Here is a 23,880-nt window from a genome sequence, read left to right on the forward strand (position 1 = left end):
ATAAGATCTAAAATCAACTTTTAAGACGTGTTTTCAAATTTTCTAGTATTTCTCTTTTTTCCTCTGTTGAACTGTTCTATGATTGGTGAATACCGATTGGATTGGAAAAGTTGGACGAATCACAGTGCTGGATGAGAAGACTGACGATCACTCTTTCTTTGTGTATAATTGAACCCGAGGAAAATAGTAAGAGAAGAATCACGGAAACTCCCTTTACCGGATGCAAATGTCATTCCCTTATCTTCCAGACAACACTATCCACGATCTCACGCTTTCAAGCGTTCAGTAAGTTTTATTAATATTCATTTAATATTCAAACATTCTTCTATACAATAATCATGATTTATCTATTTTTTTTATTTATTATTTATATTTATTTTTATTATCAGATTATTAAAAATTGCTCTTCAAGTATTATTTATAAATTATTATTTTTTATTAATAAAAATCATCTGAATTATATTCCATGTATTATGATTAAATAAAAATTTAATATTGTATTAATTCATTAAATGATTTATTAGGCATAAATTATTATTGATAATAATATTATTAATTTTGATTAATATTTTTATAAATAAATAATTATATAATTTTAAGTTACAGAATAAAATAAAAAATATTATTTGTCGGAAGTATAACTATACAAAATTTCTTACAATTTTTTCCAAGATTATATAAATATATATATATAGTATAATTATGTACAAATTCTTAAAATAAATTAATAGAAAACAATTTAGAAAGAAACTTGTGTAATATTAAAATCTATTTTTTATTAAATTTACTTTTTTTATATATTTTTAGTATTAAATTTTTTCTTTTTTTTTTTTTTGACTTATATTGAGAAAAAATCAAATAATAACAAATAGGTGAGAAAAAGAAGGAAGGAAATGAAGAAATATGATATATAAATTTCATGTTTCGTTTTCCACCATCAAAGGGCGTAACCATGCATTAGTGTGCCATGTAAATACGTCATTCCAGCAGTCATGGCGCTGACGACCTTGTGGTATGCGAACGTAGATACATGTGAGACATAATGACATCATCCGATGAAAGTGTACATAACTGAATAATGCATCATTTTAGGTATACGTATTTAGTGATGATAATTAGTTATTCATAATAAAGGCTAATTTTTATTTTTTTTTTTCAATATTACGACTTCTGATTTTAGTCAAATCTTTTGTATAAAAAAAACAAAAAATATAATTATTATTTAATAATAATATCGATTTAATTTAGAATAATAAGTAATAATAAATAAATAATAATTAGTAATACTAAAATGTTTTGTTTACAAAATAATATATTATTAAAAGTTTATATAAATTTACAATGTGTTACGTTATTACAAATATTAATGCTAATAAATAAAAAGATTATAAACTAGAACAATGAATTATACGAATAAGCAAATAAGATGATTTATTTAAAATATCAATTTTGAACAGAAAATGTAATCTTGAAATGCACATTTATTGACATGCTTATCAATGATTTTCAATGTCATTAATTGGAGCAACATTGAAATTTACCGCTTCGATTATATAGCGTTAATTTGATTAATTTAATTTGTCGTTCGTTCACCGTGAAAAGTGTAATCAGTGCGTGTTATGAATGCATTAAAAAAAAAGTTGTTCGAAGTTATTCGTAACAAACGAGGAAACTATCAATTAGGTCTCATGAAACCTAATTTCACACTATTAAAAAATAGTGCAATGAAATGGAAACAAGTTTAAGATAAGTTAAGTTAAATTTAAGATCTTTTTTAATTGGTAGTAAATTTTTTTACATATGTTTTTCTGCATATTTGTTTCTTTGTTTGATTTTTTATCTTATATCCCTTTTTATTATATGATTATATAATATAAATATAAAATAAAAAATATAAAACAAAATCTATAAAAGTTTTTATTTATATATATTTTTTTATGTTTATATACATAATAATATGTATATGTATATACACATAATAAATATATATATATTTTGTATATATAATCTAAGATATATTAATTTATTATAATTTAATGATTTATTAATAATTTATTATATAAAAAAGCAATGAAAATTATATGTATCACAATGACTCAAATTTATAACCTAAATAAACTGACAATGAATAAAGTGAAAATACAGAACTGCAAGAAATATATAGCATGTTTCATATATACAAAGTGTTAAAGATATTTTCTTAGAAAATATGAGAAAATTATCTTTTCAAATTTAATGATATTATCAAAAAAAAAAAAAAAAAACTATTAACTTATTAGTATCTCATTTTGTTGACAAAAAGAATATGACATTTAAAGAAATTTTCCTGTTATCCTTAATGGTTCTCGAGATAATAGCTTATAATACTTAAAATGAATCATCCAACATGTAAAATAATATATGAATAATTGTAAACAATTCCTAAATAATTCCAATATGAAAAATATTTTTAATTGATGCATGAACAATAGTAATGAATGATAGTAAAAATATGAAAATAGTCTATAATATCATACATTTTATTCTTATTTATAACAATATAGTAATTGCAATATAATATATTTAATTGGTATTTAATCATTAATATTCATGTAATTTATCGATCATAGACATATCGAAAGACAAAGGATTGTTATCAATTAAAAAAGAAGTTATCAACTATAGTTTATATAGTTTATGTCCTCAGTTACAACGACCCTTATGAGCGGACAATGACCTGACAATTTCAATAACATAAACAATGTAATGATTGGATTCGTCACCATACGATCTTGTTCGTAACTAAATTTCAGTATATCTGCTTTGTTGATAAAGGAGGTATTTATAAAGAATATTACCGATTGAGGAAAATCAAACATAACCTAAATATCAAAACAAAAGATTAACAAATCGAAGAGAAATTTGTTTAATTGTTGATTTTTTATGTAAAGTTAGATTATTTAAGTTTTTATACATTAAGTAAATTACAATTAATATAAGTAAGTAATCTATAATTCTTTTAATAATTTATAATAAATTTCTTATAAGATGCATTTAATTTTATATATTAACAAAAATGCTCTAAAAATATTATAATTAATATGTTATTCAGCTTTAAAAAAATAAATAAAATTAAATATTAAAATAATCATATTATTTTTTTATAATTTCTAGATAGAATATTTTAAAAAATATTTATAAATACATCAATAAAAATATTAAGATATTCTAAGATATTATATATAATAAAATAATTTTGATATGCATATAGGTAAATAAATATGACTTCTCTTCATCTTTCACCAACTGCACCAGATGAATCTCTGCAATCCGAAATGCCAATAATACGAGAAGGTAAAATTTATTTGCATTTTTAATGTTTTTCTATATATATATATATTTTTTTTTTTATATGTATATTTCTATTATGTACTGATAATTATTGCTATTTATATATAAACATTTAAATATATCTTATATATTTAATATATCTTATATATTGTTATTGATAAAAATTTCCTCATTGATAAAGATTTTATTTAAGTATAATATATGTATAAATTTTGTTTTTGAAATTCGTAAGATATGTATATGTGTATTCTTTATCAGATTTTTAAAATTATTATTTAATTTTAAAATTATTTTTTAAATATTATATTTATTAATTATAATTTTAGATTATAAAATTATTATAAATTATTATATAAAAACTATTCGAATATGTACAAATATATAAAAAAAAATTATTAAATTTTTAATTACAGATTTATACATATATAAATTATAATTTAATATATATATAAGTATCAATTTAATTTATATTGCTGCAATTTTTCTCTTTAATATGTATATTTATATTATATACGTGTTATATTGTCAATAAATATATAAACATTTTAACATAAAAAATACAAAATATTTTTATTATCTTATCTAATTAGAAATTATCTTATTTAATTATTTCTATTATTTTTATCAATAAAAATATTTTTATCGTATATAATAAGAGATATATAGATTATATAGACTATATAGAGAGACAAGAGAAATAAGTTATGACATAATATAATTAAATAAATATAATAAAATAAAATTTCTTCACTAACTAGGTAAGTAGTTATTTTAAATAATATTATAATAAATGATAAATTCAAAGTACATGTCACGTGAAAAGAAATTCGCACGATAGACGCTGTTTGTCAAATGACGATCAGTAAGTAGATAATAGTCGTCTTCGTTGATGGAAACGTCACGTAAGCGGGATAAGTGACATCCAGTTTCGTGTGCCTCTCGCTTGTTTCGCTCTTTTATGGGCGGTAAATATTAATCGTATCTCTACGCGCAACTCAACTGAATCTCGATCGATGTTCAAATTGTTTGAAAAACACGAATTAACTAATTCATTTATAAATTATGAGTGTCGTTATATTAAATTATTTAATATTGTTTGTGAAAATGCATTGTGCAAATATCGGTATACCATCTTATGTTAATAATATTGCCATTCTTTTTTATACGAATAATAGAATAGTTATATAATTATAATCGCAAGTGTTGAATGAAAATTTCGATTAATTGAAATTTTTTAATATTATAATGATGTTGATATTTAATTATGTATATAATTATGTGTATATAATGAATCAAAGAATTTATAGATGTTAAATGATTGCTGCATTTCGTATATTTCTCTAAAAGCGAATCTTTCTGATATGAAAATTTCATTAAAAAATATGTTATTTATTACTATATTCGTTATTTTGTTGCTTCTTTTGGTTTCACGTTACGGATAAGTAATTTAAGAATGAAGTTGTGGTGAATACAAATGAAATGAATACAATTGACGCCAGAAGAAACCTTGAATTTTGAACACATTTATTTCTATGAACTCTTATCGTTAGATAAGAAAAAATAAAGAAAAAATTTTTTCCTTTGAATGAAGTTTTCAAAAATGTTTTTTTTTGGCGATAAAATGAAATGGGAATTCTGTAATATTATTGATTCATGATTCATAATTAATTAACAATGTGTAAAAATTAAATAATGTTCTATTTAATTTACGAAATAATTCGTCTATTCGAACATGTGTCGGCGGATTGACAATTTACTATCGATGAATAACGTAATTATTCGTAATTACATTTCATTCTATTTTTTAGAAATTATTTAGAATTTTAAATTATTTTTAAAATTCTATTTTATAACATGAAGATTTTTAATACATCTGTTTTTTTACAATACGATGTTCAAAATACAATATTTTATTGGTAAATATTGACATTTGCGATATACATTTACAAATTGATCAATTGATTGAATAATCATTTATTTTATAAAATAATTATATATAATTTAAATAAAGTTAAAATTATTATAATTTGTAAATAATTTAATTAAATATTTTTACGCTATTAATTGTTATATTATCCTTTCTTTTTTTATTTGTTAAAATAAATTATCAGAAATAATAATAAAAAGAGAAAAAGTATGTTAGGATAAAAATATCTTAAATTATTTTAAGATATTATAGCTGGAAAAGTTTTAACCTAGAGGAAAGCATTTATTTTATTTTATTTATCTACAAAGATAACGTGAAACGCAGAGTCGTTTGAAGAGGTAAATCTGTCCCAAGGAAAGTACATACACAAGTTTATCATTTTGCTGAGAAGGAGAAACTTGAGAAAACAAACGATCGTTAGTGTATTTAGTGCTTCCAATAATTCAGTACACAGTTTTATTCGTGCCTGCATTAAATAAATGAATGAAATATATTTCCATACATTAAAAATGAGAAAGAATTTATGAGAACAAGTGGTGACGGTAAAAAATAATACGGTAATAATAATATTAAAATAGAACTAAACAATTAGATAAGATGTTTTGATATATTTATTTTATAATTGAGAAAAACTAAAAGTGAATGTTGGTTGTGAAAAAGTATATAAGTGATGGAGTCTGAATATTTGGAAATTTCTTGGAAAGCAAAAATACAACAAATACGAAAACGAATTCGTGTTTTATTTAGGGACACGTTAAAAAAATATAGATCAAAGAGAAAGGGTTATACCAGATTTCTTACAGATGAGGAAAAGAGGTAATTTTATTACATGCTTGAATACTAATTAAATGGACTAAGAATAAATTTAAAAAGCTAATTGATCAGATAAAATAATGTTAACGAAAATTTAATCGTTATGTGAAATTAATAATTCTGATTTGAAAGTAAAAATTCAAATAATTTTGAATTCAATTTTGAATTTAGATTAAATTTAGATTAAAATAATATTCGAATTTATTTTGAAATTCAGTCTGTTCGTGAAAATGCAAAAATATTTAAAAAAACGATCAACCGATTAATCTAATTAATCTAATTATAATATAAAAGAAGAAATATAATTTTCAATATGCTTTTTATTTTAGGTGGCTTATCATTGCCGAATATGACTTGTCCAACCGGCTTGGAATACCTTACAGTCCTTGATTATTTAGGCATACGGCTGAAAAATACGATAGAAGGTTGGTTTTAAAACAAATATGTTATGTTTCTCATTATAATTCACAGTTATTGTAACGTGTATATAAATCAATGAAATAATTACAGTCGACCATTTTTGGAATGCTAAAAATGAATTCTTCGTGTTGAATATCAGAGGAGAGACAATATTTAATGTTACGGAACAATCAGATTGGTGGGGACGTTTATGTTTCGGTGCTTCTCGTACTTGTGAATTTCACGTGACTGATACTTATGGAAGAGAAGTTCTACGTATGATTCAACCTTTTACTTGTTCATTTCAGGTATTTTTGTTATCTTCATGCTATAAAAAATATTTGAATTAATAATCGAACGCGTGGCAACAATTCGAAAAAAAAAAAAAAAAGAAATGCGAATCACGACATATCAATTAGAAATTTTAATATCTTTATATAATCTTTATATCTATATATCTTTATCTTTATTGTAATTTTGATAATGAAAAATTTTTCTTAATAACTAATTAGATTTAGATGCTAATTATTTAAATTGCTTCTTTTTATGCTCGACATTAATTGCACAACTTATGAGTTTTATCATTTACATTATTTAATCTATTGATAGATTCTTTTGTTTATTTTTCCTATATAACAATTGCATTGTATCTTACTTTCGCAATTGTATGACGATGCAAGCATATTTTATATGAAACAATCATAATAGTTAATTCATGAAGGACACGTCCTCCAGCCACGTTACCATAATTGCTTCTTTATTTATGATGGGCTAATAGATACAGCTCGCGAAATGTTCGCTTGAGTTTCTTGAGAACATGCGGTGCACACAACGCGCGAACTTTCTTCACACGTGCGCACCATCTGTAGATTACCTTTGACGAAAAGTTATTCGGCCCATTAGAAAAGCCAGTCACGATCGATACTCTTTGACTAGCACCGCTCACCGACGCTTTTGGACGTGTTGTTTCAGTGTGCGGTGAAGAACCTCACTCATTCGATCCTATATGAGAGCATTAGGAATAAAACCCTTTGATATACATCGGTTATAAATGTTTTTGAATACAAAGCAACTGAAAAAGTAAATCGTCAAAATAATTTATCGTATATTTTACGTGAATTAAAGCGTGTAATTACATGTAATTTCTCTTGTGAAAAATTTTTCTTTCTTATTACAAAAATCGTTCGTAAAGTAATGAAATTTATTTTTTTTAAAGATAGTCTTTAATCTTATAAAATTTTCTTTTAAATTATATGTGCAAGTTATAAAAGAAATAAATTAAATTTGATTTATATATCGAATGGTTAATGTAATTTGTATCTATTTCTACATCTATTTCACATAATGTGCAAAATAAAAAGATTGATAACTGAGCATAATGCTGACTATTCATTTTGTGTAAATTCTTTGAAATAGATCTATATATAAAAATGTATATGACTTTTTTAAAGCAAATATTAAGTGTAAATATTTCTTGTTGAAACTCAACTTAAATATGATTTAATTTTTTTCTTCAGTAAATGCTAAAAGTTGCTTGAATATGTATAACATTCATAATATTATCATAAAATTATATATTATATATAAATATTTTATTTCGAAATTACCGCTATTCTTTATATATATGTATATATTTTTTTAATCGTGTATATACATATATATAGCTTTAAGATTAATAATTTGATTTAATTAATAATTTTGAATTTCCTAATTTATTTGCAGAGATTACTAGTATATTCTGAAGATATATTACTCGGTTCTGTCTCACAAAATTGTTTCTTTCTAAGGCCAAAATTTTCTATTAACGATTCGACTGGGAAAACTGTTTTAAAATTAAAAGGACCACGATTTCCAAATTGTAATAACATAGTGTATAAGGTAAAAATATTAATTTTAACATACAGAAAACGTATATATATATATATATATATATAAATATTTGGTAAATACGTAATTTCTTTTTTTTTTTTCAGATAAAATCTGCAGATAATAAACATAAAGTTGGACAAATTAAAATGACGTTTAAAATGAATTATTTCATTCCTTTCACCGACATAACCACTAATGATTTCAATATAAATTTTCCTTTAGATTTAGATGTTAAAATTAAAAGTGTTCTTCTTGGCGCTTGTTTTTTACTCGTAAGTTCAATCACAAAAATTCGATTGGATATTAGTATTTATAAATTTATTAATATTATAAATATTTATGTTTCAGGATTTGTTTTATAAACGAAGAAGACAAAGTATTTTGCTATGAAATAAAATATTACAGTACAGAAAGAAATATTTATATCAAAACGTACAATATTTTTAACGACTTTGATATATAATTATTATTGATTTGATATTTTTGTATTTTAGTAAATAATTTGAATGATGAATATTATTCATTATTCAAAGTATATTTAATAATGTGAGATTTTGCGAGTTGTGTGAGATTTACCTTTTGAGATTTCTATTAAAAGACTAAATAAGTTATTCAATTCATAAATTTTTAAATAACTTTACAATATAATATTATTATATAAAATATATATAATATTATTATATAAAAATATTATAAATACTATATTTACAAAATAAAATTAATAATTTTTTTCAAAAATATGCAGTTATTATTAATTTCCAAAAGAGGTAAAGTTAAAGAAAAAAATAGTACATTATTGTGTATGTCTTTTTATTCGTGTTTTAAACTCACATTTTCATACATCTGATAGTGAAACTGTTACTGCCTCAGCTGCAGCATTTAGTATGCTATATTCGTCGCAGATGTTCTTGGTTTTGGTAAAAAATGAGAATGGAAAAACAACATGCGTGTAACATCCTTTCCTACATACATTAGAATACTGCTGCCGGGATGTTGCAGACATTGTACTTGTTGCATTTTTTTTTAACACATCAAGGACCGGATTTGTACATTAGATTTCAAAATGAAATTCGTGATATTTATTTAGAAACATAATAATAAACATAAAAATTTATATAGATTCTGTTAGCAAGAATTCCTTCACTTTTACAAAATATACCTTCATTTTCAAAAGATAATATAGTCGTTAAATTAACGTTTCCATAAAAGTTTTAAAGGATACCAAGACGATAACAGTTCAAATATTGAATAATATAATTAAATACTAGAATACTAGAAATATTCTTTGAAAAAATGATTCTTACTTTTTTGTTCATATAAATTTGTTTTCTATACTTATTATTATTAAATGATATTTCGACTTATTTCGACATGAACAAAAAAATCTGTTCATGGCTGTAAAAAAATTAAATAGAATTGAAATCGACTTCTTTTTTGCAAAACATCGTACAAAATTCAAAACATCCTCAACGTGTTAAGCGGAAAGCATCGCGATCCGTTCAATCAATGCAAATTTTTATATAATGATGTAATTCATCTTTGCCTCCTCGTTAAACATTATTACAAATGTTAAAGAATTTTCACGAAGTAACACGTGTAGATATAAGGATTCCAGTAAATAATACAAAAAAAAAAAAAAAGATAAAAAAAAGAAAAAAAAAAAATAAAAGAAGGTTACAGATAAAAAGAATAAAAAAATGATAGAGAAAATGAAAGAATACTGCGTGTATTTTTTCTACATGCTGGATTACATGTTTTTAAAAAAAATAGGATGAAACAAAAGTAAAATACTTTTGAAAATATAATAATGCGTATTATATGTAACATATAATACAAGTTGCTCTTCTCTTTTTCATTTTGTTCATATGGACTGATAAAAAGGAACTTGATTCAACGTAAGAGACATAATAATAATGGTAATAATATTAATAATAGTAGTAATAATATTAATTAATATAATAATAATAATAATAATAGTAATAGTAGTAGTAATAATAATAATAATCATAACGCGTGTGTAAAGAAAAGATGGAGACCTTGGAGACGTGTAAAGCTTATCATTCACGATAACAATCCTAGATATCTTTCAAAATTCAGAATGCTTGTCATATTAATTTTTTTTTTTTTTTTTTTTTTTTTTTGGTTTCGACTAGACGAACCTTTCTAGAAATTATTTCATCGTGAACCAAGCTTTCATCGACTCCGTTCAGAACTCTAAGAAGTACGCGCTTGTAGCTGCGTTGAAAAGATCTTAGCACATCGAGGATTAGGATTTGTTTAAAATTAGAAGACAAAAATTGTCTATTATTTTTTATTTCACGTAACAAAATGCGTGAATTAAAAAATGCCCCATTCCTTTTTAGAAATTGTTTCTTTGCTTATTTTTCAGAACGAGTCATAGTTCTGAATTTATTTTTTAATTTTTTTTCTCACGTTTGGAAACGAGAACGAATTATAATACTTTATTTTTTACGATTTTCGAATTTTCTTTTCGAACACTTCATCGCTTCTTTCAATTTTTACAAAAAATGATGTAATAATTGAAAATCTTTATGTTGTCTTTTTCAAAGAAAGGATCCTCGATGTATCAAGAACGTCTAAAGGACGAATAAAGGGAAATGATCGCGTGTTGCTTTGTCTCTGGCGCGTTATTTAAAGTTCCTTTTCGAGTTTAATCAACTCGGCGATTCCATCGTGCATCTCCTTCACAGCCTGATACTCGGTCAGACCAAGACGTCGTTTATTAGAAATATCGTAGATGCCACCTTCAGCCTCAGTGTGCTCTCCACGAGTACCACGAACCTGAAGATTGAACTTTCCTGCGATTTCCTCAAGTTTTGCCCTGTTAGCAGCTAATTTAGGCAGCTTGATGTGCACAGAAGCACGGACTGTAGTACCCAAATTAGTCGGGCAGAAAGTCAGGAAACCGAGACGATCATTGTGTGAGAACGGAAGTCGTTTCTCGATTTCGTTTACAGCATGTACCAGGCGACGATAAACCTATAAATGTTTTTTTTTTTTTTTTTTAATCAATTACATTAAACTTACAAACTTATAAATTATTGATGTTAAGATAAAAGATTAAAAAGATATTTATTTTTACCTGTCCAAGGTCACCACCCATCTGCATGGAAATAATACGAAGATGATCTTCCTCGTTGCACCAGACCAAGAAAGTCTTATCGTCGTTGTGGTAAATACCACGACCAGTGGGCCAGAAGCGACAAGCATTGGCAGCTTGCAAAAAGCGATCACCCTCTTTAAACAGGAAGTGATCATCGATCAATTTTTGTTGAATTTCTTTGCTCATGCCGGTTAGAGGATAGAAAGTTCCCTTGAGTTCACCCTCTAAGCCTGACAGTGTACTAGAGACTTTTTCCTCCATCTCTTTGTACTGAGCCTCGGTCAAGCAAGGATTGAATGGATAACCTTCTAAGGAGCGACCGCATCTTACACGAGTGGAAACGATGAATTCACCCTAAAAAAAATATATGTGATAAGCATTATTTATCTGAAAATTTGAAAAAATAGAAAATATAAAATCGAAATTAATTGTATCAACTTTAATTAATTATTAAATTATATCTAAATTATATTTTTCAATACTAACAGCTGGATCAAGGTTGCCGAGAGAATCAACGTCTCCAAAATCTTTTGGCGGATGCTTGTCAGACTTCTTGAAGCCACCATGGTAATCTTCAATAATGGGATCGAAGAGGTCAGCAAAAAGTGTGTAAGCCTCAGCGTCAGGAGCGTAAATACCAACACCAGAATCCAAATTCTCTACACCAGATTGGATACAATCTAGAAGAGTAGAGTCGAAGGAAGTTTTCTTCGTTTTTAGTTGATCAAAGACCTCCTTGGTCAAATACTTCTTTAGCAATGATTTGCTGTCTGAGTTAGCCAATTTGGTGAAACCGGTCTCCAGTTTATCCAAAACAGCTTGGTCAACCATATTGCTGCTTTTTTTGCTGTAAAAAAATTATATCAAATATATAAATTGAATATTAAGAAATAAACATAACATAGAAAAAATAATATTTGAAATTTCTTTTTTCATTCTCTATTTGTTACAAATTTATTTTAAAAAAAGAATATTATAATTTTCTATTGCGTTTTCTACACATTGATTAATATAATAATAAAATATAAGTTAAATGTTTAAAATTTAAAAATTATGAATAGGAAATTAAGATCGATCCGATCAAATTATAAAAAAATTTTAATATTTTTAGCTAACTATTTTTTACATGAGATAAAAAAACATTAAATAAATTAGTGAAAACAGAAAAATTAGCTTTTCTTTTCTTGCACTTAGATACATGTCGATTTCTATACTAATAGATAGATTGATGATTATTCTATAGACAATCAAAATTTTATATGAGTGTTGTTTTGATTCTTTATCAGCATGCCTTATCACGAAAATTATATCTATTTGCGCGTATTATTTGCATCAGATTGTCTACGATAATCGCGAAATGATTTTTTTCAAATGGAATATTTCAAGATTTTATAAAATTCTTAATATATTAATTCTTCTCCTTTTTATTGTATCGAAGGAGGAATTTAATATTTGCTTTCTTATATATATTATATATTAAATTTTTTTTTTTAGAATGAGAAATAGATAAAGAGTAGAATACAAACAATCTAATTATCAAAGATTTTTAATTACATAACGAATAAAATTTTAATTTTGCTGTTCATATAATTTTTATACACTATTATTCAAACAAATTTTTATATTATTTTTTAATAATATCAAGAAAATATTATAAACAATTTTATACATTTTAACGTTTGAAAATTATTAAAAGAAAAATATAATAACATCGAATTCCATGGAAAATAACTATATTATATCTGTTTTCATTTATCTATGATCATTGACTATTTTCCTTTGAAACGTTATATATATATACACCCTATATAACTTTTACGTAACATCAACCCTCGGCATTATTCAACTTTTGCAACCCCTTCATAACACTATCACTACAAAACAATCCCATCGACGACGATGATAATGCTTCAATAAATTTTGCATACGCTCCATATAATAATGTTATAATAATGTTATAATTATTATGATCATAATTAATTATAAGTTTCATTCAACAATTATATAACATCTAATAATTAACGAAATATCGTTAAAAAATCGTTAAAAATCATTCGAAATCATCGTTACTCACACTATCCTTGTTCCAAATAGTTTGACAATTTGACAGTTGATAGAATGATTAAGGAATCGAGGTTTCGAAAGATACATATTCTTCGATGCAGAGATTTTAAGTATAGGTGTCATCGGGAAATTCATAGTTACCTTTTTTTATGCACATTTTTTAATCGTGCTATTTTGTGTGCAAATTTCAGAAAAGGATTCATTATTATTTATGTTTATCGATCAAGAAATAAGAATAATCGATTTTCGATGTGAATGTGGCACCAATTTTCAATAATTTAGATGAAATATCTAACATCTCGAAAACATATATTTGTAATAATTTTTAGAAATTTTTATATTGTATATTTACATTATATTGTATATAAAAATATATATTTATATTAGAGATATCTTTCAGGAACATTTTTCTTAATTTATAAATTATATATATATATATATTTTTTATTAATTAAATATTGTAAGCAATAACGAAAAATATTTCAATTTTATTTTTAATAGACGAATAGAAAATAAAGAAGCATTTTGAGGAAATTTATAATTCTTCAAAATGGCAATAAAAAACCGATAATATTCTGTAACAACGATTATAATTAAATTTAATAATGTAATTTTTAATCAAATATTTCTCTCTATTAATATTCAATATATATATATATATATATATATTATAAATTGATTCAACAAAAACTTTTATGGATTCATAAACATTTAATCATTTAAATATATACTATAGTTTTCCTTTAATATTATTATCTGAAAGATTTTCAGATAATAATATTGATAATTAACGATACAATATTGCAAGATAAAATTATAACGTACGTGATTATAATACATCAATAAAACATATTTTTTATCGGTGCCATGATTGTTTTGCAAAGTGCCAAATATTCTGCTCAAAATAATTAAATACTTCATTCAAATTGTGATAAAATAATTATTGTAGTTTATAAATACCATAGTTAATATAAAATATACAAATAAAAAAATGTTTTAAATTAATTATTTTGAGCAAAGTGTATTACACAATTAGTGATAATTAGGCGTGTTTTGATGTTGGTGCAATTTTTGAAATTATACACATAGTGTATCGCTCGAACTCTTTTCCCTTTTTTAAAGAAATATCTAATTCTTAATGTTCACTGATTAAATTCATTTTTCTTTCATTTTATATATCGTTTCACAAAATGGAGGATACTACAATCATAAATGTTACAAATTTTTATATATATATTTTTTTCTTTTTAAATTAAAATAATTTTCTACAATTACAATTAAATTAAATTCTACTTTTTCTAATTCTTCTTTTTTACAAAGTAGAGCAATTCCTCTGTTCCATTCTTCTTTTATATATATAATACAACTCTTAATCTTTTTTCTACTTATTTACAAAAAAAATTTGAAAAATTTTCAATATTTATTAACTCGTACTAATCTTCTTTTCCACTTCTTTATTTTATAAAAAAAGAACACTTTATCTTTTTCATTATATTTAAACATTCTAATAATTGTCAATAATTATAAATTTTTCCCCTTTCCCCTTTTTCCTATATTATCAGATGTATAACTTTCAATATTTAACAGTTCAAATTCTTCCTTCTCTCTCTCTCTCTCTCTCTCTCTCTCTCTCTCTACCTTCTTATACTCCTTGATCTTATCCTTTATATCTTGTAGTGATCCATTAAGTAATTTAATCTTCCTTTGCTTTTCAATATTTTTTCGATTACCAAAAAAGAAAAGTGCTGCAAGAAGAACAATAATAATAATAATAATAATAATAATTCAAACGATCGTTTCGTTGACTTCCTTCCCCCCTCCCGTTCTTTTTCTAAATGCACAAAAATAAAATGGCAAGTTCGAGCGAGATTCGGTTGCCTTTCAGCCGATTCGAAACACAGCAAATACGTACTCGACCTCGACGTTCGTTTCGTCCGACGATTCGCATATGCCCAGCGACGCGCATACACCCATTGTCGACGATTATGCGCCGATTATGCCTCGATTATCGCCCCGGGTTATGCGCCTATTTATAAGCGACACGAACAGTTAACGGTCGATCCTCTCCTTCTCTTTATAAAACCGTCGACGACGAAGAGGAAGAATTCAGGCGGGCAGACATTACAGTTGCAGCACGACGATGCCACCGACGTCGATCAGGATGAGGATGATACGATTTCATCGCTTCTGCGAGGATTTCTTCTATCTCTTTTTTTTTTCGCCGCGTGGAAACGAACGCGAAAATTTTTTTTCTTTTTTTTTCGTTTCTTCTTCTGTAAACGAGACTCGACGACATGGAGGACATTTTTTTACAGTGATAAATTAAAATTATTTTTGTGCGTTTTTGAGTTTAAAAGTGGTCTATATTTTTTTATCTTTAAATTTGTGTACGTTTTATCGATTAAATCGATCGATTGAAAAATATCCGTATCAATTTTTACTAATAACATATGTTATTTTTTTTTTTTTTTTTGTATTATTCCAGAGTTTAATCAATGATGGTTTTAAAACTTCGGTATTTTTATTTAAAAAAAAAAAAAAATTATGATGATTCGTAGGATATGAATCTTAAAATTATTGCGCGTATCTTTTATGTACAATTATTGATTTTTATATTCCATATTGCAAACATTTTAATGTAATTAAACAGTTTTGTTAACATAATAATACATAAAAAAAGCTATGTTTTATTATATTTCATTAAAATTATTGAAAAATAATGTTAAATCATTATGTTAATGCAATAAATCCAGATATCTTTCAATAGATCGTTAATTTTTCATTATTTAAAAAAATTTAAGAAAAAATAATAGTAGTAAATGATAATAATGTATGATAAAATAAAAATGATACGATAATTCTAAAAAAAAATATTTTAGAATTTAAATCCATTTTAATACTTAATATATGTCTTCTTAGAATTGTATTTAGATAAACGAGAGATAAATTATATGATTACTGTATCTATAAAAAATTGAGTTCAAAAAAATATTAAAAATATAAATTAGAAAATTATATTTTTTTATTATTTTATCTATACAAAAATATTATAAAAAAGAAGTAGAAAATAATTTTATTTGCTTTCTATTAAATTTTCTTTCACCTAATAGAAAAAGTTATTAAATATTTTGAAATAGTAGAGTTAACATATAAATTAAGTCTGTTTCAATTAATTACAATTAACAATGTATCTTGAAACACAATTTTTAATAACCTGTGTTAGAACATATATAATTTATCTGACAGATTTCTTGTGCTTTCATGTACTACTGGAAATGACTTGCATTCTTATATTCTTGGATAATATCTTTACCCATAACTTCAATTAATTATTAACCTTAAACTTTCTTTTGTATTTTACGTGTGAATAACAGTGAATCATAAATATTTCATTCGCTGAAGAATAATCTGACAAATTTTTCTAATTTATCTCATGAAGATATCTATCCTAATTTATTATCTTAATTAAATTTATATTTATATGTTTATATGTACAAGATTTCTTATATTTACGATACTAATTGTATGTACCTTTAATTAAAAAGGGAAAAGTTGAGAATTTCTCTTTTCAAAAAATAAGTAAAATAAGTATTTTAAAATTAAAAAAAAAATTTTTTTCATTGGAGTGATATTAAAAAAAAAAAAAAAGAAAAAAAATTGTGATTAAAAAAAAAAAAGTTGAAAAAAAGCTTCTAAAATATTTTCCAACGGCCATATTTCATACCGGAAGGGTAACAATGGTAACAAGGTGAAGTGAACATAAACCAATATATCGTGCGAAATGCAAATAAAATTTTTCAGTCGACCTGTTTCCCGTCCACGCCCCTGCGTAAGAGCAGGAAGGTTAACCCTTTTGTGTGAACCAACAGGGGTAGTCCCTATAAATGCTGACTATAAACTTGGCCTTTATAAGGAATTTAAGAGATCGTTCAAATAATTCACTCTTGATACTTAAGCCAATAAAATGAAATAATACAAGAAAAAAAGAAAAAAAAAAGAGAGAAGAAGAAAAGAAAAAATAGAAAAAAGAGAATTTCAATTAATTGACGAACAATAGAATATTAAATAAGCTTCAAAGAAAAAGAGTTCTATTGATGTTTGATCAATAAAATTATTTTGCTATTTAAATGGAAAAGCGATTCCTAATTAATTCAGACTCGACTAATGAACTTATAAGAGCCTAAGATAAGAGACGAAAGTTTCAATTAATCTTTGACCTGTATGTCAAACTTCAGAGGACATAAACTCTGTCGATGGTTCGATACTTAATGTGTGGGAAACTCGAAGGATAATTAAGTTCTGAGTAACTTATAAGAATTTTAACGAGCGATGAGAACTTTGATAACTCGCTGATGAATCGAATCTGATTCTTCTTCTTTGATAGCATGGATATCTCAAAATTTCGTAACAAACAATAAGTATATATTTTTTAAAAAATCTTTTTACTAGTTCAATTCTTTTTAATTTTACCTTGAAATATTAATAAATAAATGTAACGTGTATTTTTCTTTACAATTTGTTTTTTTTTTTTTTTTTAAATTTTTCAATATATCAACTAAATAAAAAAAGATTTTTTTCAAAATTCCTGTTCAAACATAATTCGTTCAAATAATGGATAACGTGTTAAAATAAGAAAATAACAAATAAAAATATTTCTTTCTTCGATAAACAATGATAGCTATGTTCCTCTCAAATAATAACCACAATATCTCAAATGACTCATCTCTCGAGTCTTCGATGCATCAATTACGAATTCCATGAATGTCTGATCTGACGTGCTTCTACGTCACTAGGTGGGCACCGAGCCAAGTGACGTCACCGACGAACCACTAAACCGATACACACACGTTTTGCCCATCTACCATTCTTCCTCCCTTTCCCAAAGAAAGAAAAAAATTAAAATCACGCTAACTAATGTAATGACACAAACAAATTCTTTTTTTTTTTTTTTTTTTTTTTGTTACACTCATTAATTTTCGATGGATACGTACTCGTCGTTCGACGTGGTATCCTTCGAGGTACATCCGCCCATGACGACGACAACGATGACGACGCCCCGGCGAGAGAAACAGCGAGCGAGAAACTGACAGAGAGCGGTAAACCTCGTGTGTTCACCTCTCGATAATCGAACTTCACCTCTTCACCACGTTCTCCTTCTCCAACGTCCTGGAGGAGGATCTTCGAGACCGGAAGTTCACGGGGGAGGGGGAACAAGAGGGTGTGGGTGGCGGCACACTTCCTCGACGAGGCAAGATGGACGGAAAACGAATGCGTGTTTCCAACACGGAACACGCTATAACTTGGTATATAGCGTGTTTTTCGTAGCACTTCCGGTTGTCCTTGGAGTTACGTCGATGGGGGTTAATCACCCCTGGCAGAGAGTCAAAGGTCGTGTGTCTCTTCCTAATCGTTAATTCCCTTTCACGGGATTTTTGTAGAAATATTTTTTTTTTCTTGCAAAAAGAGATTGCCTAATAATGGTTAAAAAAAAAACGATCGATAATCGGTCTCTTTCCCCCTTTTCTCCCTAAATGATAATACCGATCAATTTAAAGTTAGAGAATTAATAATAAATATTGTAACTTATTATAAATATGATTAAACAAAATTTTAATAATATTTATTTGATTAACGCAGACTATGATTTCCATTGATTTGAGTCAGTGAATATATAAATTCTCTAACTGTTCCTGAACGGTGTAGTTCCGGTTACACTGGCTGACTAGCGTAGTACTACTGGAAGGTGCTGACAGAATTGTATGTTGGATTACGGTCGATTGGATTGATTATTCACGTTTGCACGATAGGATCCCGGTTTGATTTGTTGATTCCGGTATTTGAATTTGAGGATAAAATTTATCGTGAAATATAAGAAATATTTGAGAACCGGTAAAAATGAAAAATCGGTGAAAAAAATGACGTTACGAATAATAAATCACAATCAATTTCTTACACATTTTTATTATTACAGTCTTTCCTGATCGCGAGTGAAAATGAAAGCGGATTGTGCGTGTCCCGGGGAACTCTGACGGCCGTCAATCGATATTGAGTACGCAAACGTGAAGAAATTCTCTCAACTTCCGGTCGAAAACCTCGCGATTCTTTCGAATTAAAATACAAAATACGCGCCAAGAAGCACAATAAAGTCAAAACGAGGTGAAAGTAAATGATACGATATTATTATACTCTGAAGTATAGTCAGCCAGTGCAATCAATGTATGGTCTTTTACTCACCGTAAGAAGGAAAGAGAATCCGAATAATCAGGATTCGTATTTCGATGAAAAACGTTCTTGTAAAAAAAGCACTCTCAAAAAGATGGTCACAGTCGTTAATATGTGCGTAATTGTTGCTCCCGAAGAAAGATTGTGTTTGACACAAGAAATATCCTTCTTGTTATTACTTTATATCTGGTATGTGCTTCCCAATGTTCTGTTCTCCTGCGTTGTCCTGTGCGTATGTGTATATATATATATATGTGCGTTTATCGAGATGATCGCGCTCGTGCCTTTTTATGTATATAATAATGTATGTATACACATAAGTATATGTGTGTAACGTGTTTTGTAACGTAACTAATTATCGTGTCGTGAAATCGAATGATTCTCTAGCGGCACGCGTTGAACGTACGAAAAATTTTCGGTGTGTCGCGTGTGATGTGAACACTACAGTCTCTACGCTATCACTAAGCAGGAGGCATTTCTGCGTGCCGTGATCTCTCTCTATCTTGCTCCCTCTCTATCTGTCTCTCTCGCCGCCTCCCCCTCCCTTCAATACTCTCTCCTTCTCATTCCAGGCTAGCCTTCTCTTTCTCGCGAGTAACTTTCCGTCTCTTTCTTTTCCTGTCCATACGAATCTCCGTTTACCTCTCTTTTTACTCCTGTCACTCTGTCATTGCTCCTTGTCTACCTTTAAACGACTTTCCCCCTTTTTCGCAAATTCACGCTCTCTCTCTCTCTCTTTTTCTCGCTTTTCCCCATCGGATCCGCTTGCTTCCACTCTTATTTTCTTCTTCTAAAATCATCTCTGTTCTTTCCTGGTTCCACGGTGTTCGTTCCGTCTCTTTTGTTCTCGCTCGATACATCTTTCGCTTCTCTACGCCGCGACTATCCGTCCTTTTCTCGACTACCACTCGCGGACCGATCTGTCCTTGTCTTCCTCGCGAAGTATCGCTCTCTCGGTCCCTCGCTACTCACTTCAGGGTGGGGCACACCGGCGGCGTCCAGCACAGAAGGATACCCGGTCGATAGCACGCACCTACACCTACACCAGCCAGCAGCCTCCGTGTTACGTATGCGTGGAAAATCACGTATACGCATGTATTTATTCGTGTGTATACACCATGAATCTATACGCATACACAGAGCATGTCAATGTGGTTGAAACGGTGCAGTTTTCGGTTCTGCTCGAAATGTATGAACGTTTAACGTAACGCCTTGATATATTTTAACCTGTGTTCATTGCAAAAGATGACAATTCGTAGAAAAACTAATAAACGAAAGTATCGTATAAATTATACGAATTCCTCGAATATTATAAACAATAATGAATATTATCATCAATTTCGTTGATTTGTTTTCTTTCTTCGAGTCGTAAGACGCGTTTTCATGAACTCTCTATATAGTGAATGCAACTTTCTAAATTTTTCTCGAGAATCGGGAAATGAAAACCGGTGTATCGAGAAATTCTGGATCCAGATTAGGATCTTCCAATTTAGAGAAGTGACTAGGAAGAGAAAAAAAATGATTCTTGGCCATATTTATCGACCAATTAATTTTACTTGCATATTAATTTCTCATAATAGTTTAATTTACGAATGATACAATTATAATTATATATTTATTGAACGTAAATACTTTAAACGATTTATTCAATTTTTAATCGACAAAAATTTATTATAATTAATAAATATTTAAAGTGTAATTATTATAATGAAATAATGCTCTAAAATATAGCATTATCATTTTACTATATTAAAATATACTATTGTATTGAAATGCAGTCACAGTTGAAAATCAATAACTGCTATATAATCAATGCAATAGTAACAATACCATTCAATGTTATTCTCCCAAATGAACCACGCAGAATAAATAGTAGAAAATTAGAATCTCCATGCATACTTCAAATTACTTTGACTAATTACATTATGAACATGTATGTAAGTACATATATTACGATGAACAAAGGAACGAGAACCGATAATAGAAGAATCTAATAAGTGATCCACTTGAAGTCATTTGACGGAAGTCGACAATAAATTATGTATGCGTGAAAATTCATGTGCTGTATATAGTGATCGGTGAAATTGATCCTACAATATATATGTACGCTAGCGAAAGATCGACATGATTTGGATAGAAAAGCACACGCAGCTGACCTTTAATTACCAATTTTTAAAAAATAATATGCTTTCAAATACGAATATTTAAAATGTAATATACATGTAATTTGTATTAAATGACAAAAATTTCACTTATTTATATTACATTAGAAATATTCGAATAATTGCAATCATTCGAAATACATAAGAACAGAATGAAATATATTTTTTTATATTGAAATAAATTTATGATATAACTTTCATTATCAATATACCATTTTTATTCATCTTTCTCACGCTGTCAAGCTGTCTTTTCGATTAGATAATAAAACGTATCCCAATAAATTATCGTTCCCGTTAGAAAATATGTTTGAATGTGATCGAACAATGAATAAAATATCGAATAAAATATAGGAGGAGAGAATCAAGTGAAGATGGATCATCATCTCCTATTGCTGTGTGTCTAAATACGCAATTTCACAGAGTGGAGAGGGATGAGATAGATTACTGACTGGTATAAATGCATGATTATACTACGAGAGGAGCGTGGTCTCGTGCAATAATGGAGGTGTGAACGACATCGTAAGATGTCGTTTTCTTCATTCACTTGTATATACATATACGGTATGGTATATCCCAAATACACACGTGTTCTTCACGTATAATACGTGTGTCGAGCTATGAATGGGAATGGGTTAAAAGCGCATTCGCTCACCATGAACGAATATATACACTAAATACTGTAAGCTTCTCCAGTATGTATCGAGTTTACGAGGTATTGTTCGTAATGCTTCTATTTAAACGCAAGTAGACTGTATTACAGTTGATTTTTTTCAAAGAAGATTCGATTTTACGAAATTCATAATTTCTTGTTGAAACAAAATTGTCCGGCTTTAATCACTTACGTTTTATTGGTCATAAAAAAATTATAAGCTTTTTATAAGATTTTTTGAAGAGTTTTTATGATGATGAGCGGGAAATTGTTAAAATTTTAATTTAATAAAATTTCAAATATTTCCCTATAGATATTAATAACAATGCTACAAGGAATTATTGATACGTAAAAATTAACTTATTTCGATATTTCTCTATCTGTGATCCACGATTCCCGAAAGGTATCGTTATTACTATTTTGAAAAAGTTTTATGATGAAAATTTTTCATTTATAAAATATTCATTCATTTCAATATAACTTAGAAATAAAATAAATTTAATCTATCGCTAAAAAAACGTATTTATAGATGCCGATACTTTCTACGACACAGATTTCACTTTATATGTATGCGATTCACACACACGTTTCTACAAATAAACATTTTTATCATACATTTACCTCGTTCTATTTTATAAATGCATTCTTACATAATTATGAGGAAAAAGAATTTGACTACATATTTCTTAATCTCTTTATATATATATATATATATATGATAAAAAATATTTCGCTGCAAAATGCATCAATTAATTTTCAACGATAAAATACCATCATTCAATTACGTGCGAAATTGCTAGCCTGATATCAATTTAGAACGATACCTCCGAAAATCAAATGCGACGAAAGCATAGAGTAACGATACGTCTTTTAACTGCCCTTTCGAAGTTTTTCGCGTTACACTGAAAAGCCTCGACGAAGATGAAAGAGCGACGGAGGGTGCGAGCAGAAACAACATGCAGCCCAGGGTAAATGCGGACACTTTTTGTTTTCATTGTTTCGGTTTGTTGGCCGACTTGCGGCCACTTGTATTCTCACCCTGGGGCACGCGTAATTCCGCCTTTTCCCTTTTTGTGTTTCTCCAACGAGGGAACCTGTAATCGTCTCCGCTGATCTTTTTGATTAACTCACTCACAAGAGTATCCAATTAACCGTCGAGCAACGCTTTCGTAACTCCGCGCTTAGCTCACGAGATGTATTTTACAGAAAATCCGAATCCGTTAATGCAAAAAAAAAAAAAAAAAAGAAGATATTTTTGGAAATCTTGCGAAAAATATTAAATAGAATATCATCGATCGAAAAAATGGATAAACAAATGACA

General features: G+C 27.1%; 2 protein-coding genes across 10 annotated transcripts in view; one reads left to right on the forward strand and one right to left on the reverse strand.

The window, feature by feature from the left end:
• Positions 1–138: 138 nt before the first annotated feature.
• On the forward strand, positions 139–9,076 carry LOC100867818 (phospholipid scramblase 2). 7 transcript variants are annotated; one of them, XM_031918099.2, is made up of 7 exons: positions 139–285; positions 3,251–3,333; positions 6,400–6,495; positions 6,581–6,777; positions 8,192–8,347; positions 8,443–8,610; positions 8,687–9,076. In XM_031918099.2, exons 2-7 carry the CDS (start codon positions 3,261–3,263, stop codon positions 8,726–8,728), a joined length of 732 nt encoding a protein of 243 aa, XP_031773959.1. In that variant the 5' UTR covers positions 139–285; positions 3,251–3,260; the 3' UTR covers positions 8,729–9,076. The 7 variants fall into 7 exon arrangements, with proteins under 7 accessions (XP_031773959.1, XP_086758837.1, XP_012344955.1 ...); XM_086902711.1 differs by lacking the exon at positions 139–285 and adding an exon at positions 981–1,092; XM_012489501.3 differs by lacking the exon at positions 139–285 and adding an exon at positions 1,584–2,817.
• Positions 9,077–9,131: 55 nt separating this feature from the next.
• The window catches only part of Argk1 (Arginine kinase 1), a 33,818-nt gene continuing 19,069 nt past the window's right edge, over positions 9,132–23,880 (reverse strand). Inside the window, exons 1-5 of one of the 3 annotated variants that reach the window (XM_012489495.3) lie at positions 19,761–20,223; positions 18,518–18,997; positions 11,949–12,309; positions 11,442–11,816; positions 9,132–11,338 (exon numbers count right to left, since the gene is read on the reverse strand). In XM_012489495.3, the coding sequence (XP_012344949.1) occupies positions 10,991–11,338; positions 11,442–11,816; positions 11,949–12,309; positions 18,518–18,558 (1,125 nt within the window). In that variant the 5' untranslated portion in view covers positions 18,559–18,997; positions 19,761–20,223 and the 3' untranslated portion in view covers positions 9,132–10,990. Of the gene's footprint in view, positions 11,339–11,441; positions 11,817–11,948; positions 12,310–15,438; positions 15,800–18,517; positions 18,998–19,760; positions 20,224–23,880 lie in introns of those variants that run through there. The other 2 variants (XM_086902709.1, XM_012489498.3) reach the window with 2 other exon arrangements.

The sequence above is a fragment of the Apis florea genome, unplaced genomic scaffold (assembly GCF_048593485.1).
Source record: "Apis florea isolate Af1SG1 unplaced genomic scaffold, ASM4859348v1 contig_2272_pilon, whole genome shotgun sequence".
Classification (NCBI taxonomy): domain Eukaryota; kingdom Metazoa; phylum Arthropoda; class Insecta; order Hymenoptera; family Apidae; genus Apis; species Apis florea.